Source organism: Haplochromis burtoni, unplaced genomic scaffold, assembly GCF_018398535.1.
Source record: "Haplochromis burtoni strain Fernald_Lab_line unplaced genomic scaffold, NCSU_Asbu1 Contig_354, whole genome shotgun sequence".
In the NCBI taxonomy this organism is placed as follows: domain Eukaryota; kingdom Metazoa; phylum Chordata; class Actinopteri; order Cichliformes; family Cichlidae; genus Haplochromis; species Haplochromis burtoni.
The window spans coordinates 87,832-109,387 of record NW_024582715.1 but is presented as its reverse complement, the minus strand read 5'-3'; the positions used below and the strand labels follow the sequence as shown (position 1 = coordinate 109,387).

At 39.0% G+C, this 21,556-nt stretch overlaps 1 protein-coding gene across 1 annotated transcript in view; it reads left to right on the top strand.

Annotated features, from left to right (window-relative positions):
• vstm2a (V-set and transmembrane domain containing 2A) overlaps positions 1-21,556 on the top strand; it is a 93,494-nt gene that overhangs the window by 57,525 nt on the left and 14,413 nt on the right. The window contains exons 3-4 of the mRNA XM_005942940.3: positions 18,398-18,448; positions 20,739-21,072. Of these exons, the coding sequence (XP_005943002.1) occupies positions 18,398-18,448; positions 20,739-21,072 (385 nt within the window). The remainder of the gene's footprint in view (positions 1-18,397; positions 18,449-20,738; positions 21,073-21,556) is intronic.

Genomic DNA, 21,556 nt, shown 5'->3' with positions numbered 1-21,556 from the left:
CAAAAACAAGCTGAATTATCTTCAAATACTGTCTACTAAATTATGTTTTAATCCTCTGAACTGATACCTTAGCTAAGCTGCTGCAGTTCAAACTGACAACAGACCATACAAATACTGACATTACTGAAGCATGACACTGCACATGTGACAGAGATGATTCCAATAAATGTGAGACGCGTTTCCGTCCACTGTTGGAAAGCCTCCTCAGAGAACAGAAAGTATTTGAGTGAATACAGAAGAACGAATAGAAACAAATACAGAAAAGCAGGATGAATGTGAGAAACTACCTTTTCCATATTTTTTAGGTAAATGATACATGCTTTCACTCTCTTTTCCCTTTGAAATCCTTTTGCTATGAAGCACCAGACTTTGGGCTGGCTGCTACACATGGGCATGCTGTGTGTGCTGTGCCGCGGTTTTCAATGAAGAGTGAAACACTTAGCTCTTTTGGGTGCTGAAAACTGCCTTTTGCAGCTTACGTTGTGAAGTTGCGGTGAAAGGTTTGGTTTTACTTTTCAGAGACATAAATATTTGGATTAAAATGTGCCAGCAGTTGATCCTCATTTCTCTCTGGTTACTGTCAGACATCAGGTGTTTCATCAGGGATGTTGACCCTAAACTACTTTGTGAACAGCAGTTTTGAAGAGGTGTAGAAAGATTGCTTTCCTGAAATAAAAATGGTTACTCATACCTCTCAAACATATTTATTTTCAGTGTGACCCAATAGTCTGCTCTGCCCATATTAGGTTTAGCAATTTTCTCACCCACATAAATATAGTGAACTAGTTCACTATTTATGGTTTTGAGATTTTTTATTGTCTCCCCAAAAACACTTCCCCTGTGTTTTTTCCTATTTCCATTGTGTTTTGTGTGCTTTTGCAGCGTTTCAGTCCGTTTGGCCTCTCAGGGCCACCGTAGTTTTTCCCTTCAGTAAGGCAAATTTCAACTTTCAGGGAGAGTCATAATAACATATAACAAGCCAAAAAGGGGTTAACTTGTCAATGTGTTTTTCCCCCTCCATGGTACTGAGGATAATTTGCCTTCACAAAGCTTTGTTGATAATCTGGCTTTACATGTTTTAACTTGTTCACTGTAGAAGTAGTGACTGCCAAATTTTGCCACATTTGTTCTCTCCTGACACAGCGTGCTGCTTATTGTCATTCATTTTGATACAACTTGGCTTGCGGGGCTGCGCCTGTAATTGTGATCTAGTTTATTTCAAAGACCTTTTTCATGTGCTGCCTCCATTATTGTACCAACCTCATGGCGCTTCTTTAACAGTCTCGCACCATTACTGTAAGCAGACTACAGTCATCTGTAGTGCTTTGAAGCCAGACTGCTGTTCTCCTGAAGTCTTATGGGGTGCAGATCTAATCTTTTCAACTTTTTTTGCACTCATTATGAATCTACCCTGAACACATCAATACATTTTGACCATATTGTGTTACCGTCACCTGTAGGTCTGAAATAAAACAAGTCTTTAAAAGTAATTTCTACCAAGACTGTTGACATATTATAATGTGTCCATCAAAGACCAAAGAGAAGTTGATTGTATTGCTATTGACATCAAACTTTAATGAATTAACCCAAGGTTGTCAAACATAAGGCCCCCCACCCCCCGACCCCCATTGCCATTCATACTAAATTAAGTAAATTAAATAAAATATAAACAATTAAATTACAGAAATTTCCAGTTTTTCAGCTACCTTCTCTAGAAATAACAGTTTTTTTTCTGTGAGTTAACGAAAACTTTCAGGCACAAATAAGATCAAAGCGGCCAGTGTTTGGCTTACGATGTAAAATGGCTTTGACATCTCTGGGTTAAACACTGGTGGGCTGGAGCTTGAACAAGATGGGGTTGCGTATTAGTTGAGCCTATATAGACTGACTTTTTTTTTTCAAAATTAAATGTGATTCTCAGTGTGGACACTGATAAATATAAATCTCCAAAGGCTTCGCTCGTTGTTGTAGCTGAGCTTTAAAAAATTGTCTCAAGCCGTTACAATTTAGGGACGTCCTGAAATGTCAACTCTCGGCTCTCATTAGGATTCCCATTGGGGGTGGTAAGTACTTTGTCATTCTGTTAGCCGTCGACTTGAATTGGCAGATACTCCATTCAGTATGCTTCAGAGGCTGCCTTTGCCTTGGTCCCCTCATCCCCAGCTGTGCCATTTCACCTTTTTGTCTCTCTGGAAATGGATTAGCCAGCCACTACAAAAATTAAACTGCCAAATCAATTAGTGCTGCTCAAAGGTGCCGATTCATTTTCATGCTTGTTCATCACGCCCTTTTCTATGCTTGTCTGTTTACATCCTTGGATTATTGGCTTCCATGTGCCAGCCTACAAAGGTAAACAGTTAGGAGAAGGGGAATGAGATTTTGAATAAGAAGAGAATTTCCCTGCAGGTTTACAGAAAATAAATGAAAGAATCCAGAGGGACACTAAATGAAAAGTAGAAGTGCAAATTTTTTATACAGTATAACAAATTAAAACTTCTACAATCCACTCATAGCAAAAGTACTTGGTAAAATAAACATGTACACAGAGAACATGCAGTATAAGCTGTTGAACACACATCTGTATAAATATGCACAATTCCCCATTCATTAGCTGAGATGCAAATACATTAGTGTGAACTGCAGTTTTATTTTTTTAGGCATCTTTTTAATTTTTGCTTTTGTGGTTGATTTTTTATATTTTACCTTTCCTTTTTGCCCTTAGAGTCAGTTTTTTGTTCCTTTTTTCCTTTAGTAATTATTCTTCTGTTTATGATTTCAGAACAACAAACCTGAGTTTCATTTTCCTCCCTCTGCAGGTCCAAGTTAAATCAACGGTCTTCTTTCACTCTATCCATTTATTTTCTGTCAACACCTAAATAAAAGGAGCACGCTTACCCAAGGCTTTATAAATATGACGAAACAATTGTGTTCACACGTTCCTACACAGTTTTAGTCCCGAATCTACATGTAGATGTGCAGACAGTTATAAAATGGTCACCATTTCATGCACATTTTGCATCTCGTTATGCTTAAGCGATGCCCAGATATCTGGACTTCCATGAAAATGTCTGCAGACACTATTGGTCCCCCGAGGATAGAGCAAGTGTGGGCTTTGATGATCATCTTGCATGACAGAAAGTTGACATTTTTTAGCGTTTAGTGAAATGATGTGACAGCTATTGGATGGATTGGCAATAAATTTTGGTACATTCACTCAAGCTTCTCTGATTACCCCCTTTAGTGATCTCCTTACAGTTGACATTTGTTTTTCTATGACTACTTAATTTATTGCAACAAATATTTCATCTAGCATCTTCGTTTGTTTAAAAATAGCCCATTACTTTGATTTTTGAACAAATATCTACAACGCTTATCACTCTCATCTGTATAGAGGTTAGTAAGGAGTGTCAATTGCAAAGTCGTTTTTTCTTTGCATCACACCATGAGTAGTGTTTAACTGGTTAGCATTTGTGCACCAGTGTATATATGCAACTATATGCACCCAATAAAAAGAACTCTCCATCATATGACAGCCAGTAGTTTTAAGAAATGACGTGAAATGCAAAATGTGGACCTGAAATGCAGATTGAAAGTAAGACAGAGGTCAATACAAAAGATCCCTTTATTATGGTCAATGAGAAGATCAGAGTAAAAAACAGCCCATGAGCACAAACAACAAAGTAATTCCAAACTGGCAGCAAGATCACAAGGAACATTAACCGATGCCAAAACAGAGACTGACGGGAAGACAGCACTATAAATACACAGGAGCGCAACTGGGGAAGTGGCCAGAGCTGTGGGAAACAAAACACAGGTGACAATTATCAAAGACATTGTGAGAGGAGGGGAAAGGAATGCTAAACACAAGATACAAACGTCAAGTAGCTATCAGAAGGTGAGAAACATAAATAAATGGGAGTTTCAAGGAGAGTTGACACAATAGGATCGGACAGGGAGACATTACTAACTGGCATATATTAGTATGCTCCATTTAATGCCTGTGGAATCATGCCTGACTGTTAAACAATGGAGCTTATACATGCACATCATAATAAATGTTCTGTGCCCACCACTCATTCATGCCTCCATGTAACAAATAGGAGATACTGATCTTTCCGGCATGGTGGTAGACATGTACAAGGCACCAACAAGGTCAAGGCCATGAGAGTTTAACCTGTTTGGATATATCTTTGACCTTTTCATCTCAGACCGCTGTGTTGTCTGTAAGAGAGACTTTACCCTGGTGAACAAAAAAAAGATCTTAAAAGGTTTTGCTTGCAGTTACCCACAGTTTGAAGCAAGTCAACATGCCAGGTCTTGCGATGTTTCAGAAAGAAACATGTCAAGACCCTCAGATCAGATGTGAGTTAGCACAAGTCCAGACATCTGACATTTCAGTGAGACAGGTTGGAATGGTGCTACCTCTGTCCAAAGCATTGGTGATTAGCAATCGTAATCTGGTGATGAAGATGAAGACGCCTCAATCCAGAGATACCAGGTTTAGGTGAAGATGAAGAGAAGGGTGGGTTGCACAAATAACAGTGTGAGAGGGAGAATGACAGAAGAGCGCAGAGATTTAAAGTTGCAAAGTGAAGGCTGATTCACTTGGAGAAGTTGGGCGAGAAGATTACTGGACTAGAGCAATGATGTCAGAACTTAGTTTGACAGTGTGGGAAAGTGGAAGTGATGTAAAGAAAAGACAAGAGTCAAACACCCAGGAACGCAGCCAGAGGAGTGATTACCGATCTTCTGTATTGAGCTTGCGCATAAGTGTCATTATATAAGTCTAATATATGCATTATTCAGCTGGCAGCTGATCTTCAGCCATTGCACATCACAGGTCTTTATGCCTACATGTCTGTTTACTCCCCAAGTAATCACTGCACGAGCTTGTATGAAGCAAACACCTTTGTAACCGTTTTTGAAAAAGAGAACAAACATATTTAATGTTTCTGCCTTTTTTCTGACTGTTAATATGACTGAGTTTTAATTGTTTTTATCAGGCGCTATACAATAGTTTGTATCCCTGATACAAACAAACTGATAGTTTGTTTGTATCAGGGATTTTGAAATCTGAAGAAAAAAGCCTAAAGTAATCCAGCAGCCTCTCTGGCCCGCCCTACTAATTGTAATTCATTGAAGATGTCAGCGCTGCTGGATTCTGGTTTGGAAAGAGTCGAGTGTGTGTCTGAGAATGTCTGCATGGGCACTCTCGGGAAGATGAATCTCTGATTTTTGACCTTGCTGTTGCACACAGGGGCAGCACGGTGGCACGGTGGTTAGCACTGTTGCCGCACAGCAGGAAGGTCCTGAGTTCAATTCCACCATCAGGGTCTTTCTGTGTGGAGTTTGCATGTTCTCCCCGTGTTTGCGTGGGTTCTCTCCGGGTACTCCGGCTTCCTCCCACCGTCCAAAGACATGCAGCTTGTGGGGATAGGTTAATTGGATAATCCAAATTGCCACTAGGTGTGAATGTGAGTGTGAATGGTTGTCTGTCCCTGTGTGTTAGCCCTGCGACAGAGTGGCGACCTGTCCAGGGTGTACCCCGCCTCTCGCCCTATGACAGCTGGGATAGGCTCCAGCACCCCTGGAAAGGATAAGCGGAAGCGAATGGATGGATGGATGTTGTACACAGGAACTGTGTCCTTATTCCAATAGTTGTGACAAAAGTCATGAAGAGAGCTGAAAGCGATGATAGTAAAGCATGTCGCTGCAGTGACACTTTTAATTTCAGCTTAGTGAAGCATAGTGTAAATCTTTTTTATGCTGTATTTGTGCTTTGAAACTATTTTACAGTTCTACAGTTCCTTCCTTCATTGGATAAAGTAATCGAAAAATTGTAGACAATTTGAGCACTTTCATGTGTTCTACACGCACAATTGCAGACTTTACATGTTATTAACATAGCTCTTGTCATAAACCAATGGACCGTGAAGGGGATTAGCGTTTGCATCTGAATGGGACCCCTGTCAGCTGTGGGATGTAATTAGAGTTAACAACTAAGCTTAGAACCAAAACATCTTCAAGTGGGAGTCAGTGAGCTTTGTAATTAGGAAACACTTTATAGGGTGCACTACTGTGCTTTATGTATTTTACACCCACTGTGGCCTCACTTTGTTCTTCACGAGGAGCCATATTGCTCCCGAGGGCCGCGGCTAGAGGAGACATTGGATTGGAAATGCGTGCAACATTCAGAACTCATTATCAGATATGATTAAGTTGTCCTGGCTGTAATGCATCTTGAAGAGAACAAACAAACACATCCATCATAATTGGAGATATGTCATTGAGTATCAATACACCGTCAGTTTGTAAGGGCCTTACACATGCAGCATTCATTTCTCAATTGCATTGCCCTGAGGTTTTGTTGATATGTATTTAACAAGATGAACAATCTTATTTTAAAGTGGTTAAACAAACGTGTGAGATTCTGGCTGAACTGAAAGTGTTTAAAAAGAAGCTGAAGAAAACGCACACTAAATACAACCTCTATACTTTCAAGCTATTTTACATGCAAGGTGTCCTTGTTATTTTGAAGAGATTATGGAGGTTCAGGTTTTCAATGACAGAACACGTGTAGCAAACATAAATCTCTCTGCATACTAAAGCTTCAGAATCGAGGAAACATTCACTCGCCATGAACCCTTTGATGGTTTCTCAACCATCTGTCATCATGAGCACAAAGCTGAAGAAGTAGTTTTAATTACCGCTTATTTTTGTTAGATCAGTTAAAACAAACAAACATATGATAAAAAAAAAAACCTTTAATGATGTAGAATGCTGTGCAGCTCAATACAAGAGAACAAAATATGACCAAACAAAAAAATCTAATCAGAAATCTAAATAAATGCGGTGAAGTAAAAAAAATAGCATCAAACTAAATACATGTATTTAAGTAATAAATATGGCATATACCAAAGTAACAAAGAAAACACATTTTGAAATGGATTACTACTCATTATGTGTGTAAAGTGCCTTAGTGTGTGTTCAGAGCTGTGATAGTGCTGGGCTGAAATACATTAATAATATGACGTGAGATTTGATGATGATAATAATAATGGATTGCATTTATATAGCACTTTTCTAGGCACTCAAAGCGCTTTACAATTCCACTATTCATTCACTCTCACATTCACACACTGGTGGAGGCAGCTACAGTTGTAGCCACAGCTGCCCTGGGACAGACTGACAGAAGCGAGGCTGCCATATTGCGCCATCGGCCCCTCTGGCCATCACCAGTAGGTGAAGTGTTTTGCCCAAGGACACAACAACCGAGACTGTCCAAGCCAGGGCTCGAACCGGCAACCTTCCGGTTACAAGACGAACTGCCAACTCTTTGAGCCACGATGATGCATTAAAAGAACACATGATGGATGAAGGAAATTCTTGACTGGTTGGTCAAAGATCAAGAAATAAAAAAAGCAAAAATACAGGAATAATAGACAAAGACAAAGTGATAGGTCAAAGGTCAATGAATGGTCCTCGCTCACCTGAAACCTTATCGCGGGTCCCATCCACTTTGCCAGCAGGTATTTCACCCGTAGTCACCAAATATCCTTCCCTCTCTGTGCTCTGAATTGAATGACTTCCAGTGTTTATGCGGCTTAAGCTCTAAGGTAATCTTCAAACAGTTTGTTTTTAACAGGTTATCCTGCTACATGGTCGAAGTCGGAAATAAATAAATATATTGTAAAGTGTGCATGTTAGTCCCCGTAGGGAAATAGTTCCTCTGCATTTAACCCATTCACCCAGTGAAGCAGTGGGCAGCCACCAATGCAGCGCCCGGGGAGCAGTGTGTAGGGACGGTACCTTGCTCAGGGGTACCTCAGGGTAGCCGTTCAGTGGAGTCGAACCACCGACCTTCCGATCATGGGGCCACCACTCTACCTACTGAGCTATCCCTGCCCTGTGAATGCAGATGATAAATACAAAGACAGTCTTTAAGTCGTTCGCTTGCTTTCAAAATAAAATGATCATCGCAGCACCTAAGTCACAGATTTGGTGCAGAGGATCATTTCCCTCATACTGGAAGGGGCTTCATGACAACAGCTCTACAGCTGAACACATACACAAAGGTTACTTTAAATAAGGAAATATCTGTGCTGGATCCATGAATCAGATCCTTTCTTCATTCAGAGCACGAGAATGATGGAGCGTGTTCAAACGAAATGAGCTCCGGATGGGACAAGGGTCAAGACAAATGTCAAGAAGACAGCAGTGTCAAGAGAAGAATTCAAGGCTTTCTCATTGTAATCTTGAAGCATTAAATATGACATCCATCCTTTGTATCAGTGACCAAGCTACAATGACTAGTTAACCTAACATGTATGTCTGTGGGAGGAAAGCATAGCACCTAGAGGAAACTCAGAGAACATGCCAATTCAGGGAACTGAACTTGCATTAAAATTAGAACCACATTCGTACTTTGTGTGATACAGTTGCTAAGCTGTTGTACTGTATTTGTGCAATCTTCTTCTGCAGATGGAGTTTACCCAGTGGTTCAGGTCATTGCTATTTACGTTTTATGTGAAATATCATAATATAATATAATCTGTTTTATGTTTTAAACATTACTCGCCCCTGAAAAACATAAATCTTTATAAAGAACTTACTCCAGATATATCTTACCAACATTTTGTAGGAATGAAATGTTACGTTGTACATGGAGACTACAGGGATGGTCTCTTCAAGCAAAAATAAGAAATATATAGGTTTTTTAATGACTATTCAGATGCCAGAAATCCGATCATACCTACTACAACACATCTCTTTGCTGAGTTTGAAAAAGTCCAAATGCATTGTAAACAAATGATCATGTGTTCAACTTTTTACACAACGTTTTCTGTGTGAATTCAGTTATACAAACGATGTCATCTAATCCATCCAACACAACGATCACAAGGTGTCATACATATTCAAGACTCCTTTTTATCCTTTTGTCAAATGAATTGTATTTTTAGACAGGCATTTACTTTCAAGACAATCACATGCCTTGTGGTTCAAGCTTGAGTTTGGAGATTTGTAATGTGATGTGCAGATTTGGGTCCATTCGTGTCTTTAGTTTATCTCTATTTCTGTGGCAAGTCTGCTTGTCTTGTTAGTTACTATCTCTTTAAAGCAACAAAAAGAAATGAATCATTGAGTCAAAAAGCCCTTTACTAGATTCTCACGCTGAGCTGCATTTTGCAAATGTACAACCCCAGACATGTTACTTACATGTTACCAAAATCTCATATCCTGATATATATCGTTATATCGAACAGCCCTAGTGCAAGGGCATATTGTTAGTTCCAAAGTGTGAATTCTGTTTGTGTTACACAAAACATATCCTCATGTTGCTCCATTGAATGCTTGTGTATTTCCTGTCGCTGTCATTGAAGAGACTTTTCTATCATCTCCATTCCATGATGGATTTCTCCCTGTATCATTATTGAACGTCAGTGCAAATGGCGGCTCTACAAAGAAAGCCTTGCTCTTTCGGGTCTTTGATACATTTTCTATCCTTCTCCAGTAGTGCAGCATAGGAAATACCCTGACATTATGTCACATTGTGCACATTTAGTCAGTCATATTACAAAAGACACATTTAACACTAACAGAATGGATCGAACTCAGTCAGAGAGTGTTATTATAGCTTTTAAAGCATGAGGATATTTGAAATACAGCAAACATGTTTGAGAATTCGTCCATCATTATATATTTTTTGCTTGTTTTTGGGGAGGGGGCAGTATTTACAGATGTACAAAAGACCAGATAAATCAAATCCAGATCATCGTATCTTCTTCCAGGAAGGAAAGCAAAATGTGCTTATTGCTGACACCAATCGATAAATCAGAAATGCTGAGCTTATGAGTCATATGCACCCCTATTTATGTTACATACAGTCGACCACTAGTCACTTTGCAAGGCACTTGTGATTAGCACAAAACAGCAAAAAGACAGGCATGTAAGATACAATGACACAATGGATGTGTCATTGTATCTTATGGATTTTCAGTCCTACCTTGGTGGGAATATTGCTCAGATGCCAGAGAGTTGAGTTGGTTCATCTGAATGTCGTGTTTTCCATGGGTGAAATGTTTTGTGTCACTAATCCACTGCAGGTTTCCTCGACGTTATAAAGACTACATTTGCATGTTGAAAGCTGTGAGGTCGGTTTTATAATCATTTAATGATCATTGATGTACAAATTATCATCACTGTTGATCAATAGCCATGAAGACTATTCACAGAGAGTTGTGCTGTGGCTCCAGTTACAGTATTATGGTGAGCAATATATCCTTTGGACCCTTACACAGTTCAGATATTCCTCTTCCAAGTAAATTACGTGATTCCTCGCTCAAACCAGTGTTGCTTCCTGTCCAGGATTTGCGTATCCTCATCACTGTTAGTGTGGCCATGAGACTGTAGACGCACAGTCCTGGACTGGTGAGGTACCTCTTCTGTGTTGTGCCATCCACTTAGTCAGAGGATGTTTTATCTGATGTATAATTCACAGCAGTCACCTTAGCACTTCCATATACACTATATTACTGTGTTTGTGGCAGGGACCCAATCATTAGTGTGGACCAATCTTTGATGTAGCATGTTTTGGGGTTGAAAAGCCACAGAGTCACAGTGTTTAGTGAGCTTCAACCTCAGTTGTTCCAATACTCTTGACACATAAGGGATCGTTAAAGGTGTTCGCGTCGGCGTCGGAAGAAGTCAGTTGTATGCAGTGGTGAAGCTGTGGCTCGAAAGTAGATCGGGTCCTCTACTAGTCCAGTCCACATGTGTACTGATGCATCCACTGGTGTAAAAGTAAAATGTCTTGAATGCAACTTGTGTTGTGAAAATGCTTTGTGGCAAAAAAAAATGCTATATTAATATTTATTTACCATTTTTACAATGTCTGCTGATGAAAAAGCAAGCAGGAAAAATGAAGTTCGTAAGCTGCATCAATAAACTGTAAAGGTGCTTTTGAGCACACACAACATCCATCCCAGAAAAAAACAAAATACTAGAATTATACACAGTAAAACTTAAGCATGCCTTATTTGGAATAGCTATACCACAAATTATTTATTACATAATCCAATAAAAGTGCAAAAAGCACCAACAACACACACACTGTGTCGATTTAGCTAAGGCTAGGTATGTCAGAGAGCTAGCATGTACAGATGCTTTCACATATCGTTAGCTTCATAGCATAAGTGCCTAAGTCATTTTTTGGTCAAATTGAAAATATCAATTAAAAATATGCATGTGATATTTAGAAAATTAGTTTTTTCTTGTTTTCCGAAAACACAAAAAAAATGACTTAGGCACTTATGCTATGAAGCTAACGATATTTAGTTTCACTTTTTGTTGATTTTCACTTACAGTGGTGACAAGTTCTGCCTATTCAGAACTTATCACTAGTGCACCTTTAATAACAAGAATGCTAAATGTTGCTTAACTTGGGACTGTAGTTCAGCTTGCACCAATAGCATACTTGACTACTTTTTCAGGTGGGGAGAGCTGTTGTTTTACATGAAGTTTAACTAGTTTTGAACAGTCGTGAAGTAATTATGAGGTAATTATTAGCATAATGACTTAGCAAGAGTGACATTCCCTGCTGATTAAGAAAAGTGGCTTTACTCATAAGAGTGACTGGATATACATCACAGAAGCATTTAGGTGATATGTTGTACTTTAATGTCATATATAAAGATCGGTTTAGGGCTATTTTTCTGTGTATTTCAATACTACTTCTAAGCTGTAGTTATAAATTGCAGACTGGTTATGAGAGGCTTTTCCCCACAGCATGTGGTATAGCCTGAGATTAAAGGGTTTAATATGTCATATGAAGTCCACGACCTGAGTTTAACCTTCTTAGATTGTTTGTGTTTGTAAAGCTTATGATTGCTGGGTAAACTCATTTAATATTTTGTTGCCTGAATATGTTTTCTTTGCGGGTGCATGTCTATCATGCAGGGTCAGGGCTCTAAAATGAGATATTGTCCCATCATAGTAAGAGGTGCAATGCAATCACAGCCGCAGCGATGGGTGGGCTAGTCTGTATTTCGCTTTAAATGATGACCATTTTTCTTCATGTGACATTAATTTAGTTTCAAAAAGTCAATGAAGCTTCTTTGATGCACAATAATTGCAGAGAACATTTTACAAGAAGTCAATTTGAGATTTGCATGAAGAATGGCAGAGTGTCATGGTGGAAGGGTTTTGCAATAAAAAGACAAGCGATTGAAATTGAGATACTCGTGAATGACCGCGGCTTTGGCTCAGAAGGCACCCATGTGAAAGAAATGAAATATAAATGGGAAAATAATTGAGGTTTATCCCGGCAGTGTCAGGGAAAACTTTTGCATTGCTGTCAGGCTGGAAACTTACTTCAGAGAACATCTGTCAGGTAGACATTCAGATAAGTTGAAACAGTTAAAGGCAGCACAGATAGTTAATCTCTTTGAAAGGTTTCCTTTTATTTGACATGCACAGCAACATCTTAGTGCCAGACAAATGTCTTTTTACAGCAGGTGATAAATGCAGGGATTCTGAATTGATATTGGACATTAATTATGTCACAATTACTTAATTGCACTTGTACAGCACTGGGTGACTAATGGGTTCACGCTCATAAAGTAAGTCAGTTTGGATAAAATATTTCAAAATATCTGAAAGATGGGGTGAACCCAGACATAGATTTTTCTTAATATGTGAACAAGGACAGCACATTCAGTTGACCAAGAGTCAGTGCAGAGATGTATTGTCCTGAAAACAAATAAAAAAAGATGCATAAAAAGATTTTTGTCAATTCTTTTATTCTCACAAACAAAGTCAAAGAAGATGGTTCTGTTTTCTGTGATCAGTCTTTGGATTGTGATGCTGTCTTCTTACGATGTTACACAGTTTATATAAAGCCAAACATGCATGCAATTCTCTAATCCTGATGAAATTCTGTAGCAGTACATGTTCACATCTGTGGCTTTGTTCAAAGTGTTTTTGTACATTTAAAAAAAATAATCCTTTGAAATTCATTATTGGTTCTACGTAAATATAAAATATGAGCTCATATTTACAATACCAGAGACCATGGGAAGTCCTTGTATTCTGCAAGAAGTAGCAGTGAAAGCCAAAATAACCATTAGTGATATATATATATATATATATATATTTATAATAGTCACAATGTTTACCTTGTGAGATTTGTCAGTGCCATATAACAACGTTTTTTTACATATCTGTTTAAAATTGGCTGTTTGCACATTATTGAAACTGCAGACATTGAGGTGCTATTCATCATATCTCAATGTGCCAAGAACACAAAATCTGAAATCCTTTTAAAATTATTTATTTGTTTTTACATAGTTCAGTGTGGAGGGAAAGGTGTCTGTAAGAACTGGTATTACCAATCAAGCTAGACTGACTCATGACAGATGAGGACAAAATTATTAGGCTAACTATGAAATTTTACGTTTTTGTCAAAATGTCTCCATTTGCAAGTGATTTTCCACATAATATTTCTAAACATACTAGTTTTCTTAGCATAACAATAACAGAATTATTTTAAAAATAGAGAAATGACATGGTTCAGTATTATTAGTCCTCTGAAACACTGGTCTTTTGAATTTAGCCATAGCAGAAACCCCTGCTGTATAATTGTGTTTTCACTGTGTAATACTTCAAGCTTGTAAAGTCAAGTTAAAACTGTGAGTTAACTTTCAATTTAAAATGTTGGCAAGGGTTTGACATGTCAAGTGACAAAACCTCATGCCAAAACCAGACAAATCAGTTTAGACATGAGAAAAAAAGAATCGTTGATATGTGCTAAGAAGGAGATGGATACACAAAGTTATCACAGCATTTCCAAGTGTCAAGAACTGAAGTGATGAGTATCACTGATAAATTCAAAGAATGCCACAGAGTACAGAACAAGCTTGGAAGAGAGAGGATGTGAATAACTGGTAAAGAACTACCTCTAGAAGACCAAAGTGATTGTTACCGAGCGGCCTCAGTTTACTTTCTGTGAACTGAAGGTGCAGATTAATACCAAAGACCCATCAAACCCACCAAAGGACTATGGGTGGAACTGCTCAGCAGACCTGTGAAACCCTTTAAAATTACAACTGACTGAAGAATGAAGCAAAAAGGGTCCACCATTGACTATTAGCCTCAGAAGGGCTCGTAAGTTTGACCTTGGTAGTGTTTGGTTTTGGGTAAATAACTTCGTTTCTGTGTGCAAAGTACAGTAATGTAGATATAAAACTAGGATGTTTGGAAAAGCTGTGTAAAAAAATTCCTCTTTTTAAAAACACCTGTGGCTCTGCTTTCTGTGATTAGTCTTCGGACTTGTGATGACTGTGTGATTTGACCAGATGTCTAAACTAGATAGACTGATGCTTCAGTGGTGCTTTTCTATCCCAACTGAGCTCTCACGGCACATTATTCTATTCTTTTAAAAACTTTCTGTCAAGCTTATTCTTTAACAGATGCTGGCAATTTGGCTTCAACATCCTACACAAACCAAGATGCTCAAGGTCTAATCAGCAAACAGACTAGGGCAGCTGGGAGTTAAATCACCAACCTTCCAATTGGTCAACCCAATGAGCCACAGCCACTCCAAGTTTACAGCACCTTGTAGTCTCAAACAACCTCCCATTCAGGCAGTAAAGAGCCCCAACCTTGGCTTCCAAGATCTTACATAGAGGCGTGCTCAGAGTAGTATGGCTGTAAGGCATATGGTGGCTTCTGATCAGAAATTGAGCATTCAGTCTGTTGTGGCTTGTCACACATGCTGTTGACCTCTTACATCCACAAGCAAGGGAGTGCTTTCAATAGATCACCACCAGAGAGCGATAAGACGAACCCAAACACTGTCTGCCAGCAAACAGGGAGACTCTAAGACTCTGCACTTGAGATAAGATGTGACTACACAGAATTAACTGTGGATAGACTCAAATTATAGTGTCACCATTGAACTACTGATTGACAACACCTGAAGAAGAAGGTTATAATGTGAACAGAAGGAACCTTATGTAAAGCTCTATTCAGAACCATGATTAAATTGTTGACTCAGTTCTGTGGCTATTTAATAGGTAACTTTAGCTGTTGCCTTGAAAGCTGAAGCTAATTTTGCTAGCATGCAGGTGTGTAACGTATTTTACCATGATTGTGTTATATGTGGGCTTTGCCTGGGAAAACAGCTGCATAGTTTCTTATCTTATTGGGAAAAATATGAAATTTAAAGAACTGTTCAGTATGTGTAGATTCACAGTTAATTTGGATTATAAAGCGCTTCACCCTTAGTGGTTTTCCTCAGTTAGCCAAAGAAGAATAAAGATTGATAAAGATAATGTCAAAATCAAAAAACTGAAGTAGGCTGATTTCATAGACTTCATTATCAGTAGTTAAAGATGTTATTGCAGAAAGCTTTGATCAATCAGAACAGAATATTGCAAATGATGATAAAGATACTAATTTTTAGGTCTTCCTAATGTCAGTGCTGCAAAGCTTGAGCTCTAAAAGAAAATGTTTCATATAGTATGTCTTTTCAACTCCTGCGCCTGGGTAAAAACCTTACAGTTGTCAAAATCTACTCATCCTAATCTGTGGCTTTCCTATTTACAGAGGATAAGACTGATCACACTGTCAGACTTATTGCTAATTTATATCTGATGATTATACTGTGTGTGGATGTTAAACAGTTCAAATGAGGCAAGAGGAATGAAGGCAGTCAGGAACAGTTTATTAGCTTTAACTTTAGAAACCATCAGAAGAAAAGCCACACGAGACGCTGTGTGAATGTTTATCCTTTCATTTTTCGTTCCATCGCTTCTGTTTGGTTTGGTTTAAACAAAAAAGAGCTGAGCACCAAAAGAGGTGAGGTTTCAAAAAAGACTGTGGCTTGAGTTAAAATTTTACATTTTGAAAACTCAATTTTCTGGGCCCTGCCACATGCCAGAGTGTCCTCGGCTGTGAATTTCAAGTGTCTCTGGATGGCTGGTAACAACATGCCATGATTTATCTACTGTGTATGAGAACAGGTGAATATGAAATGCATTGTAAACATTTTTTTAGAACTGTGTAAAGGTCAAAAGTCACTTTATAAACATAGCTCTGCTAGAAGCAAGTGGTGTTATTATTAGTGTGTGCTCAAATATGGGACTTTGCAGGAGTGCTGGACTTTTTCATATTTTAAGTAGCCAGTTATCAGACATTTTTAATCTACTGGCCCCCATATTTCACATATTTTAATTTTGATCATAAGAAAGGCCAGTGAAAATTTCCAGGTTTTATCTTTAATAGTTTTTGAGATATTCATGTTTAAACACTGCTTCAGGTTTCAGTGTGTGAAAAATGGCTTGAAACGTCTTAAAGTTATTTGAAGTATATGAAGCTAAAATTTCATAGCAATCATTTTATGTCCACACTTTGTGACATAGATTTTTATGCAGAGATGGCTGAGCTAAAAGCCCATGTTTATTTGAAATTAATTGAAGCTAATCTTTCAGCACTGATACGTTTCCCGATGTGCAAGTTGCCAATTCCATAGTGCCATACTATCAGAGACGCAGAGTCTTAAACGAACCCCTGCTAAAAAGTTGGGTGATCACTGTACTTATTAGTTTGAAGGATGCAGTGTCCACGTGTTCAGCAACAGAACAGTTTTCCACCATCTCAGGTCCTGTTAACTGAGCTTTGTCCCAGAGACAGAGCTGCATCACATGTGGATGCTTCAGCTTTAACTGAAATAAGCAAAATGGAGCGTAAGAGTTTGGGGAGATGGGACAAAGAGAAGGAAGGGATTTTGAACAGAGTTGGCAGGCGGGAGGTGAGGGGATGACATAGGCAGAATGATCAAAAACAGGGCTGAGACAAGACAGACAGGACATGGAAATTTGCTGACGAGTGGTTAGGCTGGTAGCTAATATTGGACATTAAGTAATAATTCTAGAAAGCGGAACAATGAGAATATGGATATCCCCAACAAGGGATACAAATTAAAACAAGGAAGAAGTGATTTTACATTACATAGTTACAGAATTCAACTGTGAGTTGATTATCCCTACAGGAGATTCCACGATCAAATATTGGAGAAGTCATTAAATCATTCTTCATCCACCATGTTTCCTGAACACAGCAGCCTCCCTGGTACGGCAGAGCAGAGCCTTTTTCTTCTGCTCACAGTCTGACTTGATCTTCCTCAGGTGACATATATGGACTGCACACGCAGCCCATATAACCACCGTTATAGTGGTTTGTAAAAAGCAGGGGCTGAAATTGATGACTTGAACCAGTCCCAACATTGAGGCTGAGGACAATTAATCGTGCCTCGTCGTTAAAGACATCTCCTTGTTACAATAGAGCATGCCAAGTCTATCTGTGAAGTCACAATGTAGGAGCCGTGCATACATGCAGGCAGAGAAAGCTATGGCTCCTAATTCTTCTCATTAATCACCTGTCTACTGCACATCCTCTAGAGAAAAGCGCCCTGGTTCCTCTGAGGTAATTACAGCACTTGAAGGAACGCTCTCTGCAGCAAATGCTTATAAGTAGCCATCTTATCCCTCACTCCTCCTGCCCTTCATTTTTTGTCTGAACCGTGGAGCCAATAGCTTCTATGTCCTCTGGAGAAACTCCTTCTGTATTGTGCAGCTCTTGCTCCTCCTCAGCTTTGTAGTCAGCAGGCTTTTCTTTTTTTATTTGCTTCTTTTTTTTTTCCAGGCACGCATCCATTTGGCATCCGATGTGGGATAAATAAATTATAGCCTCTAAAATCAATGCTCAGTCCATGATGTAGGCTGTAGGCTTAGTGCTTGCCACCATGCTAGAATTATGCTCAAACAGAGGCATTTTGTAAGCCCAGGAGCCACACTGCTGTTCACTGTTTTTTGTGCCATTGTGAAAAGTTATTCTCGGCTGTCTGACATTTTATTATTCGTCATAAGTTTTCCTAGGCGATATTACTTTTCACTGCAGAAGCTGATAGAGGTTTTGAGGTGTGATTTGTCTCAGGAAGCTGTTCATTTGTTACACAGCATCCTCGTTTGAACCGCTTTTGTTTTCTTTTCCCACTAAATTCACAGCAGCATCTGGAAGCTGTCTTTAATTTCTCCACAGAAGCACTCAGAAAATCTAAAAATAAATCAGAAACAGTGGCAAGAGTGGCATTTACTTTTAAAGACAGAACAGTAGCGATGCAGTCACTCAGTTCGTACGCTGTGTGTTGATGTGGTTTTGAAAGATTTATAGCCTTCGGTGCATAGATCATGCCATCTCTCAAGGTTGTCGTAGGACTGTCAGAGTTGGTTTTAGGGTTTCTGACACTGGACTCGCATAAAATGTATCTCTAAACATGTCCTGAAAGTGGCAGGTTTCTATACTTTGCTCATGCTCCCTTTCTCTTTCTCTGCATTTCCAGATGGAGATGATACAAGAGCCCGATCCTGATGACGAGGGGACGAAAATAAGTGTAAGTACAAGAACACATCACGTAGGCCATTGCTTCTCGGCCATGTGCCGTCGTGACCAAAGTTGGCAGTGTTTCATTCCGAGCAAACACAACAGCAGCTGATTTTCTCGAATAATACACCTTCAACCAGAGAAAGGAGCTAATCAGTGAAATCAGTGGCAGTGTATTATTACTGTCAAAGTGGTTCCCTCCCTGCGCTCATGCTCCACCAACTATTCCGCCCCTTTTCCTGACACTCTGTATGCGCCTTCTGTGCCCAGTGCACCACACAGCCTTCCTCTAAATGACCTCATTGGAGCCCTCAGACACTCAGGCAGGCATGTGTAATGGAAAGTGACAGATTTACGATCAAGCGAAGTTTGTAGATGCTGGTTTCTTAGAAATTGGGTCAGTGATTTTCTGTGTTATACACGGTCCTTGCTTGTATGACAGTCTTCTAGCAGAAGACGAGTATTTAAATATTCTTACATTTCAGTAATTAATGTGTTATTATTAAAGGGAACTTATTATGTCTCTTCTTACATTCTGTCATATACATACTCTGAAGTATGTGTGTGCTCTTATGTGTAGTGGTTAATACTTATGGTAGAAGTTGGCAAAGTGTCAAATTATGGGGTCATTTTATGTGAAAGTGAGTCAAAAGCTCAGGCATCCAAGTGTCCTGTTTAAGAAGCAGCCAATCAGAGAAAAAGGTACTCAAATTATGAGTCTCAAATTGAGAACTGAAATAATGTGTTCTTCAAATATTTTTCAACTTCTTGAAATACAAAAAAAGTCTCAAACAAGAAGGTTGAGCCAGTATAACTACACAGAGAATCTGTGACCCGGACATGTTATGTTTCCCCATACAGTGTCAGTGTTAGTAAGTATATTTGAAGTTTTGTTAATGTCTGCTGACTGCATGCAAGTATACATTTGCGTCCTGTGAAAAGGTGTCATGGCCGACAATTTTGATTGTTAATATTTAGCGCAGGCACAGCTTCTGAAGCAAAACTGCCACAATAACATTTCTAAAATAGCCAATTAAGCTGATTGTAGCATAAGACTGAGTTTGTGTCATTCTTAAAATAAAACAGCAACACAAAAACAGCGATACCATCCTGTTCATCCCTGTACTGGGACTGAAGCATAGAAATGTAGCAACAGATGTAGCAGTGTTGTTCTTTTTTCTGTTGCAGTGCTTTCAGAACAGATTGGTTGTAGGGATGGCATTTAGTCTTTGATTTACCTTTTTGTTAGCACTGAAGTAAAAATGTCATTTTTTTCCCAGAGGCTATTTTCCGTTGTGAAGTGCTCCCTAAAGCCAACAAAGAAACATACTCTATCCCATCTATGCAAATGATGTCCAGTCCCATAATGAACTTGACAGTGTTTTTTTTTTTCTTTGTGATAATGTCATCTGAATCAGAAGATGGAAAATGTACATGTGCCTGCACAAAGCTCTTGACTCTACGCTTTTACCAGCATATAAAACCGCTTCTCTTAGACGCCACCAAAATTGTTTTTCATCAACATAAAAACGTTTTTCATTAAACTCAGTCTGCAAAATCACAAAATGTTCATACCGAAAGTGTGTGTACTCGTCCATGTTAACCATGAATTGAAACACGGACCACAGTATACTGACGTTTTCAATATTTAACCAAGAAAAAAGCTTTTACCTTAATCCTAATCTGAAGTGCTTTTTTGTCTTGATTGAGAGAACATAGCGATATGTCTGTCCTTTAAAAGTATATAAAAATTATACGTCAGTATAAGGAGAAAGAGGGTTGTGAAATGAGCCGAGCAAGAATCTGCCTGTCATGTGTGCCACCCATACGACTAGTTGAACTGCCGTGATTAACGCGCTTGGCTGACTTTGCTGCCCTGCTCTCAGAGCCGTACAGAATCACTCCTTCACCCCTTATTAACAAATGCACATTTGTGGGTTTTAGAGTGGTTCGTAGACTTGACAGATGTTTTCGTCCTTGGCGCTTAATTATTTACCATCAACCTTAGGAAAATGGATGGTCGTGAAATAAAGCGTACTGTCAAACAAATCAGTTTGTTTGACAGTACGGGTACAAAAATAAACTATACAAAAAAAGTACAGTTTATTAGAATAAATGACACAGAATTTGTGATTTTATTTTTTTAATCTTATTATTTCCACATTCGAAAAGTAAAATTAGGATATGTTCATGTCAAATTTTGGGGAAAACCCAGAGTGTGAGAGTTATGTGTTGTGCAAGCAACTTGTGGTATTCATCATGCTATCAAATGTTCTGTTCTTTTTTAATTATTCTAACAGACTGTGAAAGTCCAGGGCAATGACATCTCACACAAGCTGCAGATCTCCAGAGTCAGCAAGAACGATGAAGGTCTATACGAGTGCCGGGTGACACGAGCTAACTACGGAGAGATTGTGGAGTACAAGGCCCAAGCCTGGTTGAAGGTCAACGCCACGTCCAGGCCCCAACGACCACTGCCACCTCCTGAGAAGAACTCCCTACGGCACCTGAAAAACAAGAAGCCAAGAAAGTCCAGCTCATCACTGGGGCAGGACATGAGTTCAGACCAGAGGGTGGTCTCAACTTCCACCTCTCACACATCCTCCAATACAGCTAAACACAACCCCGGCTCAGGTAAGGCCCACAGGGAGCGTTACATAAAAAACTGTGGAACACACAAAAAACCCTCCCATCACTTATGTTTTCACTACCACCATGAAATCCTGATTTGCAATGCTCTTGACACATTTGTGAGTCACCTACTTTGCTTAAAAGGACTGCTTGGTTAAAATTCAAGATTACCAAGAATAGAACTTAAAATGAGGTTACTCAGCAACTGAGCTTACAATCGACTTCAGTTTTAAGAACTAACGTGCTCTCAGTGGAGTAGGAAAAACACCAGCACAGCTGTAATAGCTCAACATGACTACTAAAACTACATGACTTAAAATACTGTATGTGTGCCAACTAAAAATACACCATTGATTACTTATGAGCCTTTTCACAAAGCTGCTAGCTTCCCCTGAAGGCTGAAGACTGACAACATTTGCAGCATTAACGCCTGCTTGAGAAATCCAAATTCATCTAAGCAAATATTTAGCATTATGTGTCTACTTTG